General features: G+C 39.8%; 1 protein-coding gene across 2 annotated transcripts in view; it reads left to right on the forward strand.

Moving 5' to 3' along the window:
* The window catches only part of LOC131958613 (uncharacterized), a 265,579-nt gene extending 245,417 nt beyond the window's left edge, over positions 1-20,162 (forward strand). The window contains exons 3-14 of one of the 2 annotated variants that reach the window (XM_059323740.1): positions 10,040-10,223; positions 12,070-12,200; positions 12,340-12,405; positions 13,909-14,013; positions 15,161-15,263; positions 16,552-16,691; positions 16,888-17,137; positions 17,274-17,443; positions 17,595-17,714; positions 17,822-17,951; positions 18,044-18,221; positions 18,490-20,162. In XM_059323740.1, coding sequence (XP_059179723.1) covers positions 10,040-10,223; positions 12,070-12,200; positions 12,340-12,405; positions 13,909-14,013; positions 15,161-15,263; positions 16,552-16,691; positions 16,888-17,137; positions 17,274-17,443; positions 17,595-17,714; positions 17,822-17,951; positions 18,044-18,221; positions 18,490-18,727 — 1,815 coding nt within the window. In that variant the 3' untranslated portion in view covers positions 18,728-20,162. The remainder of the gene's footprint in view (positions 1-10,039; positions 10,224-12,069; positions 12,201-12,339; positions 12,406-13,908; positions 14,014-15,160; positions 15,264-16,551; positions 16,692-16,887; positions 17,138-17,273; positions 17,444-17,594; positions 17,715-17,821; positions 17,952-18,043; positions 18,222-18,489) is intronic. The other variant, XM_059323739.1, reaches the window with a different exon arrangement.
* The last annotated feature ends 7,110 nt before the right edge of the window (positions 20,163-27,272 follow it).

The raw sequence follows: 27,272 nt of genomic DNA on the forward strand, positions 1-27,272 counted from the left end.
TACAACAACATACATGTCAACACACCCGGCCTCGCGTCTCACACATGCTACATACACACCCGCAGTGACCCGTTCCACGTATTCACCTTTCATACACATTACATCACCACAGTAATGGTCTTTAACAGAAAGGTTTTTCACAAAAGCCAGAGCAGGGCCTGGCCGGGACGGCTAGTTTTTTATAAAATTAACTGTATTAAATTTCCGTATGTCTAGTACATAAAGTAAAAACGAATTGTAAAAAAGTTGTAAACATTGCATTCAGAGTTGACGAAAGAATGTGTGTACTTAAAATGTAGGTGATGGTGTGGGTAGGGGTGAGTTGTGCACATAATGCGATAAGTATGCGGGGGGGGGGGTTGAGGAAAAAATCAAGTAGTGTGTATTTATTATAAACTTTACTATATTGTATTATTTCCATATGTCTATTACATAAAGGTTAGATAAATGCGATAAGTATGCGTGGGGACGCGTGACAGTCTCGTAGTCGTGCGTCTTTAACTGTATTAAATTATTTCCGTATATATAAAACATCAAAAGTTTTTTAAAATATATTAAATGAGTTTAAAGAACCCACATAAATTGAAGTTTTACGCTTAAAATATAGATCGATATTGTAGTATCTAAAAGAGTATGTTTGATAATGTAGGTACCAATGATACTTGTTTCCATACAATTTGTTTGAGCACATGGTAATGCCTATTTATAAATCAGGAGGTTATTTTGTTTTACATAGGGGTAACACGTTATGTCATATTAATGCTTGGTTAAAGGGGGTGGGATGAACAGCGATGATAGTTTGGACGTTTATCGCAATATATGCAAAATTTAGGTGGGGTCACTTTGAAAGGTTAACATCATGGGGTGATATTTTAATTTTTTTAATGAATTTTCAAAATTTGTGTCCGTTCAAAACACTAGTTTTAATGCCTCAAAATTCCCCAAAGTTAAGTGTTTTGAAGGGACACAAATTTTGAAAGATCATAAAAAAATAGTTTTAAGATATGCACTTAAAATTTTTAGATGAGTGCCCCAAAATATGGAAGAAGATTATGAATTGATTGTTTATTGGGCTTTAAATGTAATATTTTATGAATGGTGGAAAACCTACGAAGGGGTTAATTTTTCAAGATGGCTGCCGTTGTCATAGTTAACATGATTTTTCCACCATTTTTAGCGCAATTCCCAATCTGGAGAATTGCGATTATTAACTCCTCATTTATGGGAATGGATGGATGGATGTCCGCAGCTTTAAGTCTTATCTTCTCCTCAACGAAGCAATATCGAGGACTAGTTCCTAAAGCAAATATGTTTAGCAAGTTCCGATGATGATTGTGGGCCAAAAAAATTCCCGGAATTCCTTCCTGGATTTCCCGGAAAAGCCAAAAAACCTCGAAAAAATGCAGTTTTTACCCATATCTCGGCAACCAGACCACTTAGCGACTTGAAACATTTACCAATCGATTCCTGCCATAATTTAAAACAATATTGTCGAAGAAAGTTTTCAAAAAAAGTTTCATAAAAAACGTTTTAAAAACAAGCTTTTATGTGCTAATGCACTAAAAAGTAGAAAATAAATTATACACTACTATTTAAATTACTATAAAGAAAAGCGTGGGTCACTTTAGTGCCTATTGGATACCTTTACTAATATTTGAGAAGAGACCCAAGCTTTTCTTTATAGTAATTTAAATAGTGGTGTATAATTTATTTTCTACTTTGTAGTGCATTAGTACATAAAAGCTTGTTTTTAAAACGTTTTTATGAATTTTTTTCAGTACTTTACATGTTTTATTTACAATAGTGTTACATGACTAAAAACCATTGCGCGTCTATTGAACGTGATGGCTCAGCTATTGAACCTGATGGCGCAGCTATTGAACATGATGACGCGTGTGGTGTGGTTCGATAGACATGCATACTAATTCGGTCCAAATTTTAATTAATTTATAAAAAATTAATTAGGCATCCAATTAAGTCAAATTTAGTTTCAGATTGCATTGTCTTCATGTCTTGACCCATGTGCCAACTGTGAATCGTATCGGTCAATTAGAACTGTCCGAATTTTCTCTCCGGCGTTTCGATCTAGACAGACAGACAGAGGAAGTGAGTTAAATAAAATCTTTAAAAAATATCTTTTCGTTCGGTCACAATTTTTTTTAAAAATTACATTATACATAATACATTACAGTACTATATAGCAAAGAAGGCAGTGGAAGGCGAAGGAGGAGGAGGGTAAATCAAGTGACCTGGCTGGCTTAGCAGCGAACTGCGCGAGCCGCAGACGAATGAGGAGGAGGGTAAATCATGTGACGTGGCTGGCTTAGCAATAAAGAGAGCGCGACAACTAAATACCCCCTACACGTCCGCAAATTTTTTTAAATCTCGTTAATAAATATTTTTTACCACACCCACCCAACCCACCCCCGATTAGTCCATAATGGCGGAGTTGTGGACATGGGTGAAACGTATTGTTTTTTAAATTCACTCATTCAGATCGTTAAATATGTCTATTCCCGGCCCCCGCCTCATGCCATTGAGTTGTCCAGAATTGAATCCCCCCTCCCCAAAATAGAACAAATAGTTATTATGATTTGTTGTCATCAACTCTTGGCAACAATAATACAGTCAACTTTGCTGCCCACTATTAGTATCATCATTACATCACATAGAAAAGGTTCAAACCAAAAAGCCGACAAGGCTGCCGTTGAAGCAAGACGTCAACAATACCAACGTGATCAGTCAAGGATGACATAGGAAAGGCCCTCGGCAAAAAAAAAAACACAACACTGTGCAACATTTCTTTTAAAATTAATTTTTCTACCAGGTAATAAAAAAAATGATTCCCTCTAAACTAAACATTTGATGAACGTGTCAGACGAATATTGTGTATTTTCAGAGACAAAAGTCTGGCAAAATTTCTTGATCTATGCCCGTGGGTTAGTAACATCTACTCAACAAAGTGATGGGGGAGGGAGGTAGGGTATGAAACCACCGCGAGCCACTCGGGTACCGTACGCCCCCGCCCCACACCCTTTGACCTTTTACCCATGTTTGAATTTTTTCCAATAAGTTAGCCGCCCCCTCCCCAACCCTTCCTCTGCCAAATTGCGTTGCAAAATTAGAGCACAATTTTTGTGATTGTGTGTCCGCCCATCCCTTCCCTTCTTCTCCCCCGTAGAAATTCAACATGGACACAATATGGACGGACAAGGCCGACTGAGAAGAAGCCAAACAAGGAATGGTATAAAAACAAACAAACAAAACACAATGATATGCCTACATTTCGTTTATACTTAACATTTCTAGAGCGCATTTAACTAAATTCATAGGATCGTATACAAATAGAGATTAAATAATTTTTTCATGTTCAACTCGTTCACCCCGACCCAGAGGAGTAGCGACCCTTCCCGGCGCCCGGGGACAAACGTTCAATTTGGCGCCTCCTTCGGGATCAACCTTTCAATTTTCGATTTGCACTCCCCCCCCCCCCCTCAAACTTTCGATTTGCACCCCCTCATATATTTTTTTATATTTATAAAACAAAAATGCAGCTAAAATATTTTCATTTGTTTTTCCAACCCATTTTGGCGCCCCCCTAAGGTCGGCGCCCGGGGACATATGTACCACCCTTCCCCCCCCCCCTTCGCTACTTCTCTGCTCCGACCCCCCCCCCCCCCCCCCCAAATCAACAGGCGTCTGCTAAAGTCGAATTTTTTTTTCGGACTTCACCTTCCCTCGTGTTGTTTTTATAAATGAAAACCACTTAGGACTAGCGTGAATTTTTTTCCATACGCCCGCCCCCCCCCCCCTTCCTGTATGCTGTGGTCATTCAAACACTTGAACTCAGTTTTATCTGCCCCACGCCCCCATCCCTTGACAATTTAATTTGCCTAATTTAATTGAAGTCAATCTGCCTTTAAAAATGATAACGTGTAAGATTCAATATTTACACAATTGGAGGGTCGAAGCTGTAGTTAGATTAAAACATAGAACCTTCCTGGGGGGGGGGGAGGCGGGGAGGAAGTGTCGAGAGAGATAAAGGTTGTTGCATTGGAGAATAATTGACCCATTGTATTAGAAAAAAAAATTAGACAGGTACGAGGGGGGGGGGGAGCGGTGGGGGGAAACTGGCGTCTGGAAAAAAATTCACGCTAATCTAGGAAAAGTTGAAGCTGTTACACTCGTCTGTGTATAGCCACACACAGTCATCTTGAAAAATCCTTAGAATCTACTACACATTGGCTAGCACTGAAACACGTGAGGTGTTACTTGTAATAGGCCTCCTGGTGGGCTTACAAAATACACAAACCTACTACTTGCATAACATTGGGCATATATAAATCTATGTTATACACCTATAAAACATTATCCTTCAATGTTTAATTTATCAAAAGAGTAAATTATCATTTTTTATTTGATTAAAAAATATAACATATTTGTAATGTGGATACAAATTGAGGGTGTGACCTACTTAGGTCATTTTGCTGTATGTATATTTAATCTCCTGAGTTATGTATTTGTCCTTGGGAGAATTGTCAGTTCACTGGTACGAATCGGTCAACTGAACTCTGTCACATCAGGTGATTGTATTTTTAATCCCTGGCAGAACCTCAACCAATGGTCTTGCGACCGTGATAAACCTTGACAGATCCTCAACCAATAGTCGTAAGACTTTTGAGTTATTTCCCCTATTATTGAATGCTATTTAATCTCGGGATTCTCAAGTTCAAAGGCAGCCAGATTGACCTTTGGACCAGGAGAGTTGTGCCAGTGGTTATGTACGCCATTTTGCAGTATTGTAATTATGTGAAATGTTGTTTTACCTTTGTATAAGGTATTATGTGACAAGTTGTAGTATTTCAACTATTGTGTTCTGGTGTATTATTGCACCTTTTTGATTACTTCGGTGATAGTTAGATCCTTTATTTGGATTTCTATTGTTGTAGAGGCAATACGTCTCTTCTTGTTTTTTTGTGGTAATTATGATGCCATTCAGTTGTGTGTAGTAATGATTTATTGGTGTATAATATACTAAGCCACAGCTGTGATATATTGTGATTTTCTCAAACTGTAAGTTGGAGTAGTTTGAGTTTATTTATTGTTCTCTTAGAGTCTGTACATTTTGAACTTACCTAGTGTCATAGCTTGTACATATATTAAAAAGGTATTCATAGTTTAAGTCGTGTGAGTATCTTCGATTTGTCGTGTTTTACCCCTAGACAGCATTAACGAGCTCACGGCAAGTTGTTTGGGATTCCATTACAACGACTTCTATCGGTGCCATACCAAACGAACCTGGGGTGTCCGCTCCCTCCGCGGCTGTCGGAGAGCGGTCCATAACAAGGGCAGCAAAGGTGACTGAATTATTGTTGCGAAAAGTTGAGGACAACAAATCATATTAATTATTTGTTCTTCCCATTTCCACATTTTCCGTATGCCAACCAATCTAACTTAAAATTTTAAAACCTTGTCACAAATATATTGATAAAATAATGTAGCTAAAACATTTAAAAAATGTAACAGTATCTCTCCCTCAAAGGGCCATTTATCTCGTCTATACTAATAGTTTCTCTGTCTGTCTGTGTATCTATCTATATATCTGTTGGTAACGCTTTTAATAGAGATAAAACACTAGCAGAGTAAAAACATGCATAAATATGCGAAAACAGAAACTTGACGTCACGTAGAACATATGGTAGAAAATTTTATAGAGCGGGAAAGTACACACAATAATATAACGTCATTGATTCTCGAGTATACTTTGAATTAAAAAGCCAATTTTGTCTAATTTTTAAAAAGTTTTCTGTGCAGAGTTTCTTTCATGTTTCTCTTCGGGTAGGGGATAAAGTTTAGGTTTAAAGATTTAGAAAAAATTCACGCTAGTGGTCTCTCATTTATAAAAACATCAGGGGGAAGCGGGGAGGTCCGAAATAAATTCGACTTTTGTACACGCGTGTGGATTGTGGGGGGGGGGGGGGGGGGCATGGGTATGACCCCCACCGGCATTGTTGTCGTCCACATGTTGAAATTCTGCGCTATAACCTGATTCTTTAACAAATAATAAATAATGTAGCAGCGACTAAAATGTGTCACCTATCTGTAACTGTGTGTGTATGAAGGTGTGGAGAGTGGGTGGAATACGGGGCTGGGTATTTCATTTAGTGAGGGGGTGTTGATGGGGTGGTGTAACTTATCATTTCCTATGAAGCCAGTATGCTTTCCAAAATTAAAAGAAGTCCTTTAGATTATATTATTCTCGTAGCATAACAACCTGCTTGATGAAAGAAAATTACATTTCGCAGACATGATTTAGGATATGGCTAGAATTGGGAGGGGGGGGGGGCTGGAGAGCGAGGATCAAGCCGAATCAAACACAATTCAAAGCACTTTTAATTGATAGTATAACGTATCATAAATTTACATAATTGAAGGGTTAATAGTATAACCACGAAACACATTTATCATTTTGTTTAAATGTCCTTTCTATTAGCTTTCAGTGTATGCGCGGACATTTTTTACAGATTAGTGATTTCAGAGCGTAATACACGAAAGTAGTAAATCTGGTAGGATTGGTCTTTTAACACAATGCAACATATTTTTATATGAGTTAATGCAATCATAATAGTATGTAGTATGTGATTGATTTTAATTAAGTTAGGCCCTATGCGTTTGCTTAGTTTTTAAAATAAATATTTTCTTAATTAATCGTATGGTATTTTTGAAAGCCTATTGGCCTGCAGACTGAAATAATTCATTTCGCTCACTAAGTAGGCCAGTGTGAGTTAACGTTTTGGCCTAAAAGGTATAGTGTTTACTTTCTTGTATAATGAGTTCTTAAGAAACAATTAAATCAAACATTATTGTATTTGGCTATTGTTAATTTAAATGATGCACTAAAATTATTTAAGTTCATCTAAGGTCTTTGTTACGTTCTGGGTTCATTTCAAATCAATAACAACGCTTCGTGTTTAACTTCACTACTTTTATTCTTCTCAATGCATTCAAGCGTACCAGAACAGCCCTCGTCCTAACCGCTACTAACCCGCTGACTGCCCCCCACAATCGTTCACTCGCCCTTTTATACCCGCATTCGACCTTAGGATTACAAGACATAAACACACAAGGGTAACTACAAAGTAAGGTGAACTCCACTCACACAGGCACTCTCCCCTAGTTCTAGACTATTCTAACCTATTCTAAACTAACCTACAACTGGCCCGTAACACTACCCCCCCACCTAAGTATTTGTAGTAATAACTACAAATACTGACTAACAAATCCTAGCTAAATAAAAAACACAAAGCCTTTCATACACATACACTAGTAGACAAGTTAAAAATATACATTCCGAAGAATGTATATGACAGATTGTATATACAATGAAATACATAATGACTACATACAGAACTGCTACAATTTCGAGCTAGCACAAATCATCCGTGTAACTAACAAACAAAGAAAAAATCATACACACCCAATTGCATCGTACCGAATCTAAGAACTTTCCACACCAAATTTGTTGAGTCTACCCTGTGCGCTCTCTGGCTACACTGGTTTATGACTCCTACCCATATCTCAACCATTCTACATCACAAAAATTTGAGTCAACCTGCGCTCTATGGCTACACTGGTTTATGACTCCTACCTATATCTCAACCACTCTACATCACACAAAAAATTTGAGTCAACCTGCGCTCTATGGCTACACTGGTTTATGACTCCTACCCATATCTCAACCACTTTACATCACAAAAATTTGAGTCAACCTGCGCTCTATGGCTACACTGGTTCACGACTCCTACCCATATCTCAACCACTCTACATCACAAAAATTTGAGTCAACCTGCGCTCTATGGCTACACTGGTTTACGACTCCTACCCATATCTCAACCATTCTACATCACACAAAAAATTTGAGTCAACCTGCGCTCTATGGCTACACTGGTTTACGACTCCTACCTATATCTCAACCATTCTACATCACAAAAATTTGAGTCAACCTGCGCTCTATGGCTACACTGGTTTACGACTCCTACTCATATCTCAACCATTCTACATCACTAAAAAAAATCAAATTGAGTCTACCCTGTGCGCTCTATGGCTACACTGGTTTATGACTCCTACTCATATCTCAACCATTCTACATCAAAATTGGAGTCACCCTGCGCTCTATGGCTACACTGGTTTACGACTCCTACTCATATCTCAACCATTCTACATCACTAAAAAAAATCAAATCGAGTCTACCCTGTGCGCTCTATGGCTACACTGGTTTATGACTCCTACTCATATCTCAACCATTCTACATCAAAATTGGAGTCAACCTGCGCTCTATGGCTACACTGGTTTATGACTCCTACCCATATCTCAACCATTCTACATCACAAAATTTTGCAACTCACATTCGATGTTGTTACATACTCTGTCATACAGGTATAGCGTCGGGCTAACGGCATCCCCACAGCATTCAACAAACGTCAGGACAGCAACCGGCAAACATCAGGACAGCAACCGACAAACGTCAGGACAGCAACCGACAAACGTCAGGACAGCAACCGGCAAACATCATGACAGCAACCGGCAAACATCAGGACAGCAACCGGCAAACATCAGGACAGCAACCGGCAAACATCAGGACAGCAACCGGCAAACATCAGGACAGCAACCGGCAAACATCAGGACAGCAACCGTCAAACATCAGGACAGCAACCGTCAAACATCAGGACAGCAACCGGCAAACATCAGGACAGCAACCAGCAAACATCAGGACAGCAACCAGCAAACATCAGGACAGCAACCGGCAAACATCAGGACAGCAACCGGCAAACATCAGGACAGCATCAGGCAAACGACAGGACAGCATCAGGCAAACGACAGGACAGCATCAGGCAAACGACAGGACAGCATCAAGTTTATGCTTCTACTTGATTCATACTGGCCACCAGTTACGTTCTGGGTTCATTTCAAATCAATAACAACGCTTCGTGTTTAACTTCACTACTTTTATTCTTCTCAATGCATTCAAGCGTACCAGAACAGCCCTCGTCCTAACCGCTACTAACCCGCTGACTGCCCCCCACAATCGTTCACTCGCCCTTTTATACCCGCATTCGACCTTAGGATTACAAGACATAAACACACAAGGGTAACTACAAAGTAAGGTGAACTCCACTCACACAGGCACTCTCCCCTAGTTCTAGACTATTCTAACCTATTCTAAACTAACCTACAACTGGCCCGTAACAGTCTTTAAAACACTGCTGATAATTGTCTGCTTTTTCACATTAAATCTATATTTTTAATATTTAAACAAGCATGGCTGCCGAAAATAGAAACCTTTGTCTATATAGCCGCGTCGTTTTTTGAGCGCGTAGCGAAGTATTGTTTCTACTGCAGAAGTTAAACCAAAGGAAATAATTTTAAAAATTAAACTTGTCGGCTGTAATGAGCTTTAGGTTTTTTAAAGTTTATTGTCCGTATACATTTTTTTCATACGTTAAAACTAATACTAATCGATAAAGGATTTAATTACGCTCATTTTGATGCACGTTAAACGCATGAAACTTTAACAATAAGGTTTTAGGATGGTTTATAAAATTAAAAGTCAAAGAAGGATGCTTCTATATTTTTCAATACTTCCTCATAAGCTCCTATACTAAAATTCTGCCACCTAACCTACTAATCTATGTATATATATATATATATATATATATATATATATATATATATATATATATATATATATATATATATATATATATATATATATATAAAGTATATATAATATGTAAATTCGTTCCCAGGCATCCAATTATAGGGAAATCGGAGTTTGGACTTTGAATATTATCAGTTTCATGGGATCTGTTATATCTGCAATTGAGCAGTTTGCCTTTTTAGACTCAAATATACGACTTATTCATCGAACTAATTCGTTAACAAATCTCTTGAATTACACGTATTTAAAAATAATTCGAAAAAATATATTACACGTATGTAAGTATAACCATTTTAAAAAAATATTGTTTTTTTTTTACAGATACCAAGCTATGATGATTTAAAGGAATTTGTTTCTGTTGTTTTGTCAGAGTTTTCTAACATGAGAGACTTTGACTCTTTACATTTCTTCATGTGTCAGAGGTGTTTGAAGACAATTTACTCTGCTCTAAAGGAGGAAGATGAACTGAAGTTTCTTACACTACTCTTAGATCTTAACTATGCTGGTAATTTAGTTTTACAGCTTACAGGCTTAATTTTTGGTAGATTATAACAAGATTGCTAAATAGACAAGCCGGATGCTATGGACCGTCACTGCAACCTTGTAGATGTTACAAGCAGTTACTGTGTCACTGTGTTGCTACTCGTATGTTAAGACACTGACTGTGTTGCTACTTGTATGTTAAGACACTGACTGTGTTGCTACTTGTATGTTAAGACACTGACTGTGTTGCTACTTGTATGTTAAGTCACTTACTTTGTTGATACACGTATGTTAAGTCACTGACTTGTTGCTACTTGTATGTTAAGACACTGACTGTGTTGCTACTTGTATGTTAAGTCACTGATTTTGTTGCTGATGGAATATGGTGTGGAAAACATATAGCACTAGACAGATTCCGGTTTATTTGACTTAAAAATAAAAAAAAAACAACTAATGTTTTATTGATGCCAGCAAAATGAAGTTCAAATTTATGCATTTTATATGCGAAATTGCTGATGTAATGTTTTATTATCAAAATGGCGCCGACAAAATAGCCACGTATAATCGATCCGTCAAAACGCTATTGACAAATGGACAACGTCATTTAGGCTCACGACAAATAGGCTTTTGTCATTATGACTCCCAAAAAAAATGTCGTGTGTTAAAATGGTTATTGTCTAGACAAAAATTCTCTAACCCTAGCCCAAATACCTCCCCTCGCTTTTAAGCATAATTTATTCTCTGATTTAGATAAAACATTCTCACAAGTCTAAAATTAGTCGCATTAGCTGTTAGGAGCTCAATTTATGTATGAATTTGTGTTGGTTCATGAAGACGTTTTTCATTCCTGCATTTAATATTCGCTATATTACATATTAGACTGGAGACAATATGTCGGGAATAATTGTTTTGTGGGCCTAAGTGTCTGGAGCACATATGTCGTAACTTTAACAACAACCAGAAACGGAAACTTAAATGTAATTATAAACAGAAAAATATCCGTATTTCAATCTTCATCCCCATAATAATACCTATGATAATCCCTATTGCTATTGCTCTCGTTATCCCATCCCTATGTTAGACAAACACGTATCCGTTTCTCTATCCCTATCCCATTTTATTTCCCTATTGCTATTCATATCCTTTACCTTCACATATAGCTAACCCTAACCTTATACTTGTACTTATCGTTATTCCTATCTTAAACTCATCCGCTTCTCTATTGTTGTTCATATCCAAATTCATTTTACATAACATTGTCACCATTGATTCACCTATTTATTTCCTCATTCAATTTCATTTTCCCTAACGCTATTAATGTCCAAAACTATTTACGCTTTGCCTATATGGGTACTTATGCCTATTATTACATTATATCTTTATCTAAACAAATGGTTGGTGATTGAGTGTGTGTGTAGGGGGGGGTAATGTCCTACTGTATTTTTACGGCGAGGTTGGGGGTAATTACGGGTAGGAGACTGGTAATTTGTAGGAATAATTAAAAAAATAGTAATGTCAATCTCCCGACACATTCTTATTCTGTCCGTCCCTTTCCAATCCTCACATATCTACACAAAATAAATATCATCCCTTCCAAGATTTCAACAATGGACACTCAATCAATAGCACACACCGTACGTATGTACTACACAACTTTTGTCTTTTATATAATAGATTTCAAACATTAAGCCCTAACACAACACACGAGTACTTCCTTCAGCGGCGTACACTTTCCCAAAAACAAAAATCGTATTATGGATCATAACATAATAAATAATTTTAGCTCAATGGTTAAACGGTCAAAATCAGACTAAGAAACTAATAAAAATAAAAAAATGAATCACTTTTTTGATACATTATCGTTACAGATATAACAATGAGATGTTTAAAAGATGAAAATCTTCTTGATACAACAGCACCAGGTTTTACTTTGTCTTTAATTCGTGATATGCTGAGACTATGGACAAGTGGTAGTCATGCAAGTGCTGAGTTTGCTTTGGTAATTATTGCACGATCAGGTTTTTATTTATTCATATTCAAAGAATTAGAGTTACACAGTTAAAAAAGAAATTTTATGATATTTGACATAATAAAAAAGAAAGTTGTTCGTTAGAAAAGTATTCAATATGTAATTGTAGATTTTGGCCGTGATGGACGCTGTAAAGACATTTACAGATTTCCTCATCTCTCATAAGAACTTGCAGGTATAGTAATTTAATGATCGAATTTTTTATAACGCACTTAGTAATTTTTTTTTATTTCTATTCATAACATACTTAATTATTTTTATTCAATTGTTTTTATTTTATAGATGAATGAAAGTAAGACAAAGATCTAAGTTTTAGAATAAAAATTAATTACATAAATCCTTTTTTTATTACTTCATATCTTCAGATAAACGGTTATTTATTAATTTACTCTTTATATTTTTGTATAACTAGATGTCAAAACCACATTAACTAAATAGAGAGCAGTCAGATCTTTACTATATTTGTGTATTGTTATATCATGAGCTTCTGTATATTTTATCAAACGCTTTCGTTAGTCTCAATAATGTTCCTACAACGTGCACACATACCTAGTTGACCTATATTTGAAACATATTTGCAACCCTCGCTCCAAAGTTGGATTCCACTTATTTCTAGCTTTCTCGTTGAAAGGAATGCATTGTGTTTTTTTAAATACATATGGTTACCAGCCAAGGGGGGATAAGTAATAAAGTTGTAATTCATTGGGTTGCGACCACTGTGGGACCGCAGCCCTGTTGATGTTTTTTTTTTTGCATGCTCTTCTGTGAGCGATTTTACCTGTCCCATGTCATGTTTATGGGATGATGGGTAGTTTCGTGCCTTGCCGTGTCAGTCAGACCCAAGGCTGCTGTCTGTGGACACGGAGGGTGACGGTACCTAAAGGTAGATCATGACAATTTAGACCTAATGAAGGTAATATTATATTTTATATTACTGTACTACTGCTACTAGTGCTGCATGTTGCAGACTAGGGATGGAGTATCTTCGATAGATTACTTTTCTGTATTATTCCTGCTAGTGCCGCATGTTGCGCACTAGTTAGGTGTGTAGTATTTATTTAAGTAGTTCTTATTGTGCTAATTATTGCTACTTATTGGTAGTAACATATTTTATTACACCCGTGTATGTTTTTAGCCTACACGTGGTATAACGTTTTGTTTACATTTGTTTTAGGGCTCCAATTTTAATCGTCATTTAATCGTCGTCGCCATCTACTTCTTCTTTGGTTTTTGTTTTGCTGTGATCTACTGTTTTCCACACTGTTTTCTACTGTTGTTCTACATCGCCGTTTATGGCTCGATGTAATGTGAATAAAGCCAGTAGTTGACAACAGCGTCATTTCAGTGTGTCCTAAATATCAGGGTCAGCCCTTTTAACCACAACACCTCAGTGGGTAAAAACCATCCCCACTCAGTGAGTGTTACATTCCACAATTGTAGTCAATATTCGTTAGCCTATCATTTCTTTGAATTATACTTTTTCTGATAATGTACTGATGATACCCAACAGTATATTGTCCTCTTCGTTTATTTCCCCGACAACAATTTGGTGTTATAATTGATTTCTATTGTCACATGACTAAATCATGATCTGCTGACTTGATATGCATGAACTTCTCTTCAAAACATTAGTTGTGATGGCAAATAATTAAATGAATGTCAATGTTTAAAATTACAGAACTCCCAATCTAAATGGATCATAAGTCAGGTTGTCGCAATTTTACATAACATTGCCAGAAGGAAGGAAGCGAAGAGTTTTTTCTCAGTAAACAAAACTTACGATGTAAGTGTGTGCTCATTGTTCTTTAACTGTATAACTTTAAGTGAATTACATTTTGTTATTAATCTGACTGTTTATAAAGTGAAAGGAAATTGAACAGTCTAAAATACAGAATATAGGATTACAAGAATTGTTGGCAAATATCACCAGTATATAGTAAAGTAACAAAAGTTTGACTATATTTACAAACAGCTGCAGCCTCAATACAAATGGTGAGATATATAAGCAAAGGCTTAAATAATTAATTTAAGCAACAATTATTTTTCTATAGGCCTACATAGAAAAATGAAAGTTTATTTTTGTGTGTCTGTGTGGTTGTTTTAATATGCATTTCCACAATTTTCATCACATTGTCATGGAACTTTGACAAGCGGATAAACATATCTCTGTTCTGTTTTCTGCACACAAAAATCTCTTAAATTTAAAGGGGCTTTGCAACGGCATAATGCTACTAAGCGCCCAGCGTTACCCGGCGGTAATTTTATCACCCAGGTCCGTTGTTTGTCTTGAAACCCCGGCCAACGCCGTAATTAGGCCTACTAAGACGTCTATGATTTATTTAAATAGTGCCGTACATAATGGATACTATGAGCTACTATAATCATTTGACTAAATAGAACAGGACTGTGCGCTGGAGTCCCGGCTTTAGAATGACCTTGAAAATTCCGGCATTTACCATGGGGATTATGACGCCTACGTTGTTCGTTATGTTTAGAGCTAAAGACGTCTGATACGGTGGACTAGTATACATGTTGGCTGAACTCGGGGCTCAAACAGTAGAGCACGGATTGGCTCCTAGAGTTTCCCAACAGCCAACTGAGCACACGGAGGCGGTATATCATGCATCCTCTCATCCTTCTTATTTGTTTTCTTCCGCTAGCTTGAAGGACGTCCGTTAGGCCACCCAGCTCTCTGGTTGGCACCTGATTCAGGTTAGGGAAAGTAAAGATACCTGTGTATAGAACTTTCATCACTTTCAACCAGCCAGTGTATCGTTTGTTTAGTTTTTATTAATTGTTGCATAACCTTTAACCCTGCAGTACATTTAAAAGTACTGCATGTTTTAATTTTTAATACATATAATAGACTACGTTTATCCTTTCAAATTAACATCCCTTTATAAAATCTAATGTATGGTAATGTTCACTAGGTTATTAAAAACATGGAGTTTGAACAAAAAGACACACCAATGATTGCAACATTTCTACTGTTGCTTATAGAAGATGATTCTACCACAGACACGGAAGCAATCAGTAATGACTTTTTTGTGTAACATGTTAAAAACTAACTATTTTACTAAATGTCTTGAATGAAATTTGCTTAACTATTACATATGGTGTTACAAATAAGTTCATGATATTATTTGTACACATATCTGACGTGCGGTTTATATTCTTATCACTAAAGCAACACCAACGTTGAAATAGCAATAGCGGTTATAAACAAATTGTACAAATTAAGTTTTTGACTTCGACAGGAAGTAGTATCTTATTAAACACATTCATTTTCCACAGATAAAACTTCATAATTTAGGAAATAAACAGTAATGTCAATAAAAGTCAAAACAATATATACAGTCAATGCATTACTACTTTCGAAATGATTAATTAACGAGCAAATGTAAAAACAAAAATTAAATTAAACATTAAAGAAACCGGGAGTGATCTCCCCTTAACTTTCTTTATTATTCTTATATAACACTACGTGGGATGGAAACTCGTGATATAGACATGATTTCTAATACATTGTTGATTACGTTAACTTTTATTAATAGAATAGAATCTCATGGAAAAAAAGTGCACACCAAGTGAATGGCAAACACTATGTGTATAATAGTAAGGACTAAAATTAGTACTTTAAAAATTCATATGCGTTTTTTAAGAAATCGGTAACAGCGTAAGTTTATTTACGATTCCCACTAGTAGTGAATGAACGAGCATAACAAATAACAGATATAACTCAAATTTTGAAAGAAGATATAGAATAATTAGATCTTTTACTCACATGTGAAATTTCATTTATCTATCTCAAACAGTACTCAAGTTTTAAGGTTTTGAAAATTGGACGTAGAATAAGTGAAGCTTTCAGGAAAGCGCTGAAAAGTTAAAACAGAACTTTAAAGTTGATATAATACTAATATTTAAAATATCATCAACCTAGCTGTAACGGTACAAGTTACCGTGTTCACAGACACACATACACACACATACACACAGACATATGGACACGGTTGCAAAATTAGGTGTAAAACGTCGAGATTTGCAAAAAAGTCGATTTTTTACGATTACAATACTTTCTCTATACTTCGTATACGAGAAAGTAAAAAAAAATACAATACAGTGTTTAGGATGTTGAATTAACCCGTTGGTGGAATTACCACGGTTTACCCAACATCGGTGTTTTACTAAAATAAATACGCTATAATTAGCATTTTAGAACGTGTCTTAATACCAACTTTACCTTAGTTATCTCTGCCGTCAGAATGTTATCTTTTTAAAATACTGCATTTGTACAATGTGCGTATTAAATATGTTAAAACAGGAAAATCTAAATGTTTTCTGAAAGAAACTTTAATGCAACATGTTACAAAGAAAGAAGAAATGCTACATGGATATTCACGATCTGAGGTGCTTCAAGGACTGGCTAAAATCTTTGAACAAAATGACGACGAGTTGAATGAGGTAATCATAATTGTTTAATATCTACTTTTAGCTAAGACTCATTTAGTTAGACCTTTAAATGTTTGTCATAATTTTTTTTTCAAACGTATCGCTTGTTTAAATTTAACATACGGATGAACATGCAGTAGTTTTAATAGGAGAGTAGATTAATAGCATCGTTTACTTTATGATGTTTATGACATTTAAATCTGTTCAGCTGCTTCAACTGTATCCACACCTAAAAGAAATACTAACACATGATGATCCTGATGAACAAATATTTACGACACAATGTTTGAGAGAGTTAAGCAGAAATAAAGAAGGAAGTGAGAAAATTATCTTAGACGAAGAATTAAATGACAAGTTAGTAGCTTTAATAAACAGAAATGATAGGGATCTTTCAGCAAATGTACATTCGATACTTTGGACAGCTGGACGTACAACAGGAATATTGCCATCTAAAACAGGTTAAAAATTATAATAGATGTTTTTAGCTAGCATATTAATACTTAAATTAAAATAATCGTATTACAATGATTCTTTATTAATTATCGAGTGTCCGGTGTTTTAAATTTGATAGAACATTTCTTTTAATATCTTTAGATATTGTGCTATCTGATGAATTCCCCAAGAAATTTGAAATCAAACCAATACCGTTAGGAGAAGGAGGTTTTGGTAGCGTCCATCTTGTTGTCGATATAAACCAACCAGATGATGAAAAATTTGTTGCAAAGAAAACACACGCAGATCCAAAAAACCGAAAGAAGTGGATGGTACGTAGGGGCGATCATATGACATATTAGATGTTCGTTACGCTAAATCATACAGTGATTCAATATAGCAGCGAAGTTACGTGTAATTATTAACCATATCATCAAATTTTACAAAGATTAAAATTGGAAATTCTTATTTTTTTTTGATCAGGAGAGCTTACAATCAGAGGCTTCAATTTTAATTAAACTGAAACACAAAAACATCGTCAAGTTTCATGGGTTTCAAAGGAAAGAAAATGATATAATCTTATTTCTGGAGTACATAAAAATGGTAAAACAATAATCATCACTGTATTATTTGACACTCCTGTTAGAAAATTAAAACTGTAGTAAAATATCAGTTGTGTTTCGCTGACAATTGTTGTGTTTTATCTCCAGGGCACCCTCTCCACGTTCATCAAACAACACACAAGACTCAATGAAGGTTTGACCAGACAGTTTACAATTCAAATTCTGGAAGGCGTGAAGTACCTACATGAAAACAACATCTTGCATTTGGACATCAAAGGTATTACAAAATAATTTACTTTTTTAAATAGTGTAACCATTATAAAGAGCGATCTTACCGATTTTTAAGATAATTATTTAAATTTTTAACAGGTACTAATATTCTAATGGTGGATGAATCAAACATCAAATTAACTGACTTTGGCCTGTCGACAATACTTAACGAGGAAGGTGTTGAAGCAGAAAGGGGCACAACTCGATATATGGCTCCTGAGATGATTAACTGCCCTGATGGTAGAATATTTAAACATTGTTGTAGCTTGGACATTTGGTGAGAATGTTTTATTTAAATAATACTTAAATAAAAATATGTTTTAGAATCCAACGAAAAAGTATTGTAAAATCTATAATGCATTTTCTTGTTTTAGTAACATAAAAATGTATAATTTATATTACTAATCTAACCAACAATTATTATTTTTGTCATCTTAAGCTAAACAGACATTGATTCAAAACAAATTAATTTCAATGTGCACAACTGTTTTTTCCAATATTCCATTTGTGTAATGTATATAATAACTTATTTTAAATTCGCCCAGGAGTGTGGGAAGTACAGTTGTAGAGATGATAACTGGATCACCACCAAACTCAACAACGACATCAGTCAGGGTACTTTTTAAAATCGCTATGCTGCAGAGACCAAAGTATGAGCTGTCAATGACAGCGTCAAAAAACCTGAGAGATTTTTTAGAAAAGACATTTACACCTGAGGCTGGTCAAAGGCCATCAGCAGAAGATTTATTGAGAGAAGACCCTTTTATAACAGGCGGTTTATAAATGATGACGATTATTGTACGATTTGTGCTTATTACTACATTTACCTGTTAGCATTGTTTTATAAGTAAAGTTTTTGATTTTCGGTGACATGTCAAAGTCTTAAGGATATAACAAAATCTTTAGATAATCCTTAAACTAGATAAAAGTGTCATAGTTTAATGCAAATGTGTATTTTAGATATAACATGCAAAAAGAAAGAAGTATCAATTTTTCGGATCAGTCTACTGTCAAACTACATCTTTACTAAACATCGATGTCAAACTATTTTAACCACATTTGCAAAGATAATAGCAAAAATACCGAACATTTGCGAAATTATATATTTAATTATACTTTAAAATCGAAACAATTAGGCTACTAAACTAGTATTGAGATCGAGCCGAAATCATTGTTTTTCTCAATCTTAATAAAATATACTATTAGTTACAGTGAACAGGATAGAACATTTTTTATTGGATATCACATGAATGATTAAAAGATAAGACATTAAACGCCAAATTTTAATAGTACTCTCTAAGTACAGGATTTTATAAAGATAATATTCTGGAAGAATGTTTTATAAATAAGCGAATTTTTTTAGAAAACCTCCAATCTTTTGCTATATTTTGTAAATATGATCTTTTTTTACAAAGCAAAAGTATTGTGTAATTAAAGGTAAACCATCCAAATATAAGTAGTACCAAACAAATCAGTTTTATTTAAATCAATTCCACTGCTATTTGCCAATGTAGGCCTATGTGACGACATTTTCTTAAGTCTATGATTGCTAACCGACCACTGGCTTGATTCAGTAAGACGTTGCTGATTTCTGCCAGCTGTGATGGGTATGTGACTCATCATAGAAAAAGTAAGGCGAATAGGCATAATGTTGACCACCTCATCCTTTTTTATGCCAATGTCACAGAAGCTAACGGTCCGTCAGTTAAGAAAGGATAACTTCACTGTTTTCTTTCTTCTTCTTCTTCTTCGTTCTTAATTATTAGTGTTGAAGGGGATCGAGATTTATCTGCCAGTGGGGTTGAACTCGAGACTGTTCGAATTTATCAACCATGAGCTTTTTTACCGACTCGACCACGCCTGCAACACAATTAAGCGTTACGTGTCAACTGGTTATGCGCCATTGAGGCCATTGACTCCGATTTCAACCTGCTTTTCTTTTTGGATTTGCTTCCATAGCCTTTGTCCAACCAAGAACAAACTACAAGGCAGCAGTTGTTTAATTTTGGAGTTGTCTCTCCTAGAGAGGAGTGGCTGTCCCCAGCTAACGAGCCTCATCTGCCCGAGGGTTCAAACTCGAGACTTTTCGGTTTAGCAACCATGAGCTTTACCGACTCGACCACGCCGACCCCTTCTCTGTTTTAATATGAGTGTCTTTTATATTGTTATGAATTTTTAATGAACCTTATGCTTACTTATGAATAAAGTAAAATATGTATTAATTAAATGCTTAAAAAAAGATTATATAAAATAATAATATAGAATAAGTTTATATTAACTAATGTATTATTACATAATTAACAGAGCAAGCACTATAGCTTGATGTTAAAGATTAAAACACACGTTGTTCAGGTTTTTTTTTAATCTGCTATATGAAATATCTTATTTAAACCGTGTTTTTTGTAACACTTTGTTCGTTAATGTTTTGGATATATTTTAATTTTTTTTGTTTAATTTTATAAAATATAATAACAAAACAAATTTTAAAGTTATCCTGTCAGTTAAATTGAAATGTTTTGTATACATTAATGTCACGGTTACTAAGCATAAGATATTACAATTAAGTGTTTTATAAAACTTTAATTTTTGTTTGCAATTACTCACAGCATCTTATTATTTTATTCTATTTCTGTAACTTTGAACATAAAATTATAGTTGATAAACTGTATAAATCATCGTATATTTGCATTAAAACCGTAGTCAAAGCTTGAGCCTAAACCAGAGCAAAATGAATATGGACATAATTTAGTTGAATGTAACTACTAGGGGAAAAGAGTAATTTTTTACTCAAGGTTTTAAGTCTGAAAAGAGGTGATGGATACCGAAAAATGAAAAGTAATAAATCTAAAGTTAGCATAACAATAATTAGTTGTTTTTGGTACTAGAAGTTTAAAAATGACAGTTATATTACTACAAATTAAGCTTCACTTATTGAATAAAATAACGTATTACATGAAAATAACTAAGCATTCTGTGGGACGGCATGGCGAGGCTGTAATGCACTGGACTCTAGACCTAGAAATCACGAGTTGAAATCTCGGACTCTAGTCTACAAACTGTGTCAACCCACTGACCCCACCCACTGAGTCCACCCACTGTGTCCACCCACTGAGTCCACCCACTGTGTCCACCCACCGCATCCACTGAGTCCACCCACTGTGTCCACCCACTGAGTCCACCCACTGAGTCCACCCACCGCATCCACTGAGTCCACCCACTGAATCCACCCACTGTGTCCACCCACTGTGTCAACCCACTGTGTCCACCCACTGTGTCAACCCACTGACCCCACCCACTGTGTCCACCCACTGACCCCACCCACTGTGTCCACCCACTGAGCCCACCCACTGTGTCCACCCACTGTGTCCACCCACTGTGTCAACCCACTGACCGCATCCACTGAGTCCACCCACTGTGTCCACCCACTGTGTCCACCCACTGAGTCCACCCACTGTGTCCACCCACTGTGTCCACCCACTGAGTCCACCCACTGAGTCCACCCACTGTGTCCACCCACCGCATCCACTGAGTCCACCCACTGTGTCCACCCACTGAGTCCACCCACTGAGTCCACCCACCGCATCCACTGAGTCCACCCACTGAATCCACCCACTGTGTCCACCCACTGTGTCAACCCACTGACCCCACCCACTGTGTCCACCCACTGACCCCACCCACTGTGTCCACCCACTGTGTCCACCCACTGTGTCCACCCACTGAATCTACCTACTAAGTCCACCCACTGTGTCCACCCACCGCATCCACTGAGTCCACCCACTGTGTCCACCCACTGTGTCCACCCACTAAGTCCACCCACTGACCCCACCCACTGACCCCACCCACTGAGTCCACCCACTGAGTCCACCCACTGTGTCCACCCACTGAATCCACCCACTGAGTCCACCCACTGACCTCACCCACTGACCCCACCCACTGACCCCACCCACTGAGTCCACCCACTGACCTCACCCACTGAGTCCACCCACTGACCTCACCCACTGAGTCCACCCACTGACCCCACCCACTGAGTCCACCCACTGAGTCCACCCACTGAGTCCACCCACTGACCTCACCCACTGAGTCCACCCACTGACCTCACCCACTGAGTCCACCCACTGAGTCCACCCACTGAGTCCACCCACTGACCTCACCCACTGAGTCCACCTACTGACCTCACCCACTGAGTCCACCCACTGAGTCCACCCACTGATTCCACCCACTCCACCCACTCCACCCACTGACCCGACCCACTGAGTCCACCCACTGAGTCCACCCACTGACCCCACCCACTGAATCCATCCACTGACCCCACCCACTGACCCCACCCACTGACCCCACCCACTGAGTCCACCCACTGAGTCCACCCACTGACCTCACCCACTGAGTCCACCCACTGAGTCCAGCCACTGAGTCCACCCACTGAGTCCACACACTCCACCCACTCCACCCACTGAGTCCACCCACTGAGTCCACCCACTGAGTCCACCCACTGAGTCCACCCACTGACCTCACCCACTGAGTCCACCCACTGAGTCCAGCCACTGAGTCCACCCACTGAGTCCACACACTCCACCCACTCCACCCACTGAGTCCACCCACTGAGTCCACCCACTGAGTCCACCCACTGAGTCCACCCACTGACCTCACCCACTGAGTCCACCCACTGAGTCCACCCACTGACCCCACCCACTGAATCCATCCACTGACCCCACCCACTGAGTCCACCCACTGAGTCCACCCACTCCACCCACTCCACCCACTGAGTCCACCCACTGAGTCCACCCACTGAGTCCACCCACTGAGTCCACCCACTGAGTCCACCCACTGAGTCCACCAGCTGAGTCCAACCACTGTGTCCACCAATTGAGTCCACCCACTGATCCCACCCACTGATCCCGACCACTGAGTCCACCCACTGATCCCACCCACTGATCCCACCCACTGATCCCACCCACTGAGTCCACCCACTGAGTCCACCCACTGTGTCCACCAATTGAGTCCACCCACTGATCCCACCCACTGATCCCACCCACTGAGTCCACCCACTGTGTCCACCAATTGAGTCCACCCACTGATCCCACCCACTGATCCCACCCACTGATCCCACCCACTGAGTCCACCCACTGAGTCCACCCACTGAGTCCACCCACTCCACCCACTGAGTCCACCCACTGAGTCCACCCACTGAGTCCACCCACTGAGTCCACCCAATAAGCCCACCCACTGAGTCCACCAACTGAGTCCACCAACTGAGTCCACCCACTGAGTCCACCCACTGAGTCCACCTACTGAGTCCACCAACTGAGTCTACCCACTGAGTCCACCCACTGACCTCGCCCACTGAGTCCACCCACTGAGTCCACCCACTGAGTCCACCAACTGAGTCTACCCACTGAGTCCACCCACTCCACCCACTCCACCCACTGAGTCCATCCACTGAGTCCACCAATTGAGTCCACCCACTGATCCCACCCACTGATCCCACCCACTGAGTCCAACCATTGTGTCCACCAATTGAGTCCACCCACTGATCCCACCCACTGATCCCGACCACTGAGTCCACCCACTGATCCCACCCACTGATCCCACCCACTGATCCCACCCACTGAGTCCACCCACTGAGTCCACCCACTGTGTCCACCAATTGAGTCCACCCACTGATCCCACCCACTGATCCCACCCACTGAGTCCACCCACTGTGTCCACCAATTGAGTCCACCCACTGATCCCACCCACTGATCCCACCCACTGATCCCACCCACTGAGTCCACCCACTGAGTCCACCCACTGATCCCACCCACTGATCCCACCCACTGATCCCACCTACTGATCCCACCCACTGATCCCACCCACTGAGTCCACCCACTGAGTCCACCCACTGAGTCCTCCAATTGAGTCCACTCACTGAGTCCACCCACTGATCCCACCCACTGATCCCACCCACTGAGTCCACCCACTGAGTCCACCCACTGATCCAACCCACTGATCCCACCCACTGATCCCACCCACTGAGTCCACCCAATGAGTCCACCCACTGAGTACACCCACTGAGTCTACCCACTGAGTACACCCACTGAGTCCAACCACTGAGTCCACCCACTGATCCCACCCACTGATCCCACCCACTGATTCCACCCACTGAGTCCACCCACTGAGTCCACCCACTGAGTCCACCCACTCCACCCACTGAGTCAACCCACTGAGTCCACCCACTGAGTCCACCCACTGAGTCCACCCACTGAGTCCACCCACTGAGTCCACCCACTGAGTCCACCCACTCCACCCACTGAGTCCACCCACTGAGTCCACCCACTGAGTCCACCCACTGAGTCCACCCACTGAGTCCACCCACTGAGTCCACCCACTGACTTCACCCACTGAGTCCACCCACTGACCTCACCCACTGAGTCCATCCACTGACCCCACCCACTGAATCCATCCACTGACCCCACCCACTGAGTCCACCCACTGAGTCCACCCACTGACCTCACCCACTGAGTCCACCCACTGAGTCCAGCCACTGAGTCCACCCACTGAGTCCACACACTCCACCCACTCCACCCACTGAGTCCACCCACTGAGTCCACCCACTGAGTCCACCCACTGAGTCCACCCACTGAGTCCACCCACTGAGTCCACCCACTGACCCCACCCACTGATCCCACCCACTGAATCCATCCACTGACCCCACCCACTGAGTCCACCCACTGAGTCCGCCCACTGACTCCACCCACTCTACCCACCCCACCCACTGAATCCATCCACTGACCCCACCCACTGAGTCCACCTACTGAGTCCACCCACTCTACCCACTCCACCCACTGAGTCCACCCACTGAGTCCACCCACTGAGTCCACCCACTCCACCCACTGAGTCCACCCACTGAGTCCACCCACTGAGTCCACCCACTGAGTCCACCCACTGAGTCCACCCGCTGAGTCCACCAGCTGAGTCCACCCACTGAGTCCACCCACTGAGTCCACCCACTGAGTCCACCCACTGAGTCCACCCACTCCACCCACTCCACCCACTGAGTCCACCCACTGAGTCCACCAGCTGAGTCCACCCACTGAGTCCACCCACTGAGTCCACCCACTGAGTCCACCCACTGAGTCCACCCACTAAGCCCACCCACTGAGTCCACCAACTGAGTCCACCAACTGAGTCTACCCACTGAGTCCACCCACTGACCTCGCCCACTGAGTCCACCCACTGAGTCCACCCACTGACCTCACCCACTGAGTCCACCCACTGAGTCTACCCACTGAGTCCACCCACTTCACCCACTTCACCCACTGAGTCCACCCACTGAGTCCACCAACTGAGTCCACCCACTGAGTCCACCCACTGAGTCCACCAACTGAGTCTACCCACTGAGTCCACCCACTCCACCCACTCCACCCACTGAGTCCACCCACTGAGTCCACCAATTGAGTCCACCCACTGATCCCACCCACTGATCCCACCCACTGATCCCACCCACTGATCCCACCCACTGAGTCCACCCACTGAGTCCACCCACTGATCCCACCCACTGATCCCACCCACTGAGTCCACCCACTGTGTCCACCAATTGAGTCCACCCACTGATCCCACCCACTGATCCCACCCACTGATCCCACCCACTGAGTCCACCCACTGAGTCCACCCACTGATCCCACCCACTGATCCCACCCACTGATCCCACCTACTGATCCCACCCACTGATCCCACCCACTGAGTCCACCCACTGATCCCACCCACTGATCCCACCCACTGAGTCCACCCACTGAGTCCACCCACTGAGTCCTCCAATTGAGTCCACCCACTGAGTCCACCCACTGAGTCCACCCACTAAGTCCACCCACTGAGTCCACTCACTGAGTCCACCCACTGATCCCACCCACTGATCCCACCTACTGATCCCACCCACTGAGTCCACCCACTGATCCAACCCACTGATCCCACCCACTGATCCCACCCACTGAGTCCACCCACTGAGTCCACCCACTGAGTCCACCCACTGAGTCCACCCACTCCACCCACTGAGTCCACCCACTGAGTCCACCCACTGAGTCCACCCACTGAGTCCACCCACTGAGTCAACCCACTGAGTCCACCCACTGAGTCCACCCAGCTTTGACTTACGGGAAAGTAAAGGCAGCTGGTTACTTTGGACAAACAACTTTCACCAATACCTTCCCTTCTTTTGTTTACTACAGGGACAATGACTAGTATAGTTTCCCAACCATTCCAACTATAGACGGAGAGTGCTTAACGTCATTAACTAACGCGAATAAGTATATAAAAATAAGAAGGGTTGATTGATAATTCAAACCCATTGACAGCAGTGGTTGATACGCGTGTGCTATCAATATAATTGTGTAGTAACCAACTTAAGAAATTATTATCGAGCATAGATGATAGGAAAATATATCGCATTCATACTTAAGTGACGTAACACTGATTTAAATTGTAAAAATATATTTTGTGTTCTGTAGTAGAAAGTAAATCAATATCATTTTATGCGAAGACACATACAAATTATCATCAGATAATATTGACTTGTACGATAGAGCAATCATATTAGGGTAAAATAAACCAAAACAATTCACCATAGGTTATAGACTAACCATGTTTGCTGGGCGATCATCTTGTTATTACATAAGCTTTAGGATAACATGACTTAGTTTGCTTTAATGTCAATCTTTGTTTCTTTTTGTAATTTAATTTAAATATCATACAACAACGTTTAAATGGATTTATTTTTTGGTAAAGAATTATAGTTTATGGAGACTGGAATACGAATAAATATTGGTTTAGTCCTTTTTAAACTAAGCTAAAATTCGTAATGAATATTTTATGTCTATTAAAAAAAAATAAACCCTCTCCAACTTATTTCTTGCCCCGCACCCCACCCAACATCTCACTCCCACTCCCACTCCCACACACAAACACATTCACTCTTTCCCCAGCACGCTTGTCATACAATGGTAAGTTTATACTTATGTTTGAGTTTATTGCAGGTTTGAAATGGTAATTCAGAAGTTTTAGCAGGCTATAAATTGAACGGGTACATTATAATTTACATCGGACTTTGTTGCTAATAGTCCTTATACGGGTCTTTAAAACAGTATAAGAACGTTAGTGATAAGACTAACTTCACAAACAATGACTATAGCTATGGATAGTGCACGTATTTTTACTAATTATGTAATGTCAATGGTTGCAAATATGTGGTGTGCGCTCATGTCAGAACATGGCATTTACTAATTCTCTTTTTGTTATTTAAGTAATTAACGATAGTGTCGTTCTCCTATGATAAGGTTTTACATTGTAAAAAATACCA

Source organism: Physella acuta, unplaced genomic scaffold, assembly GCF_028476545.2.
Source record: "Physella acuta isolate Inbredline_101_S28 unplaced genomic scaffold, ASM2847654v3 ptg001345l, whole genome shotgun sequence".
In the NCBI taxonomy this organism is placed as follows: Eukaryota; Metazoa; Mollusca; class Gastropoda; family Physidae; genus Physella; species Physella acuta.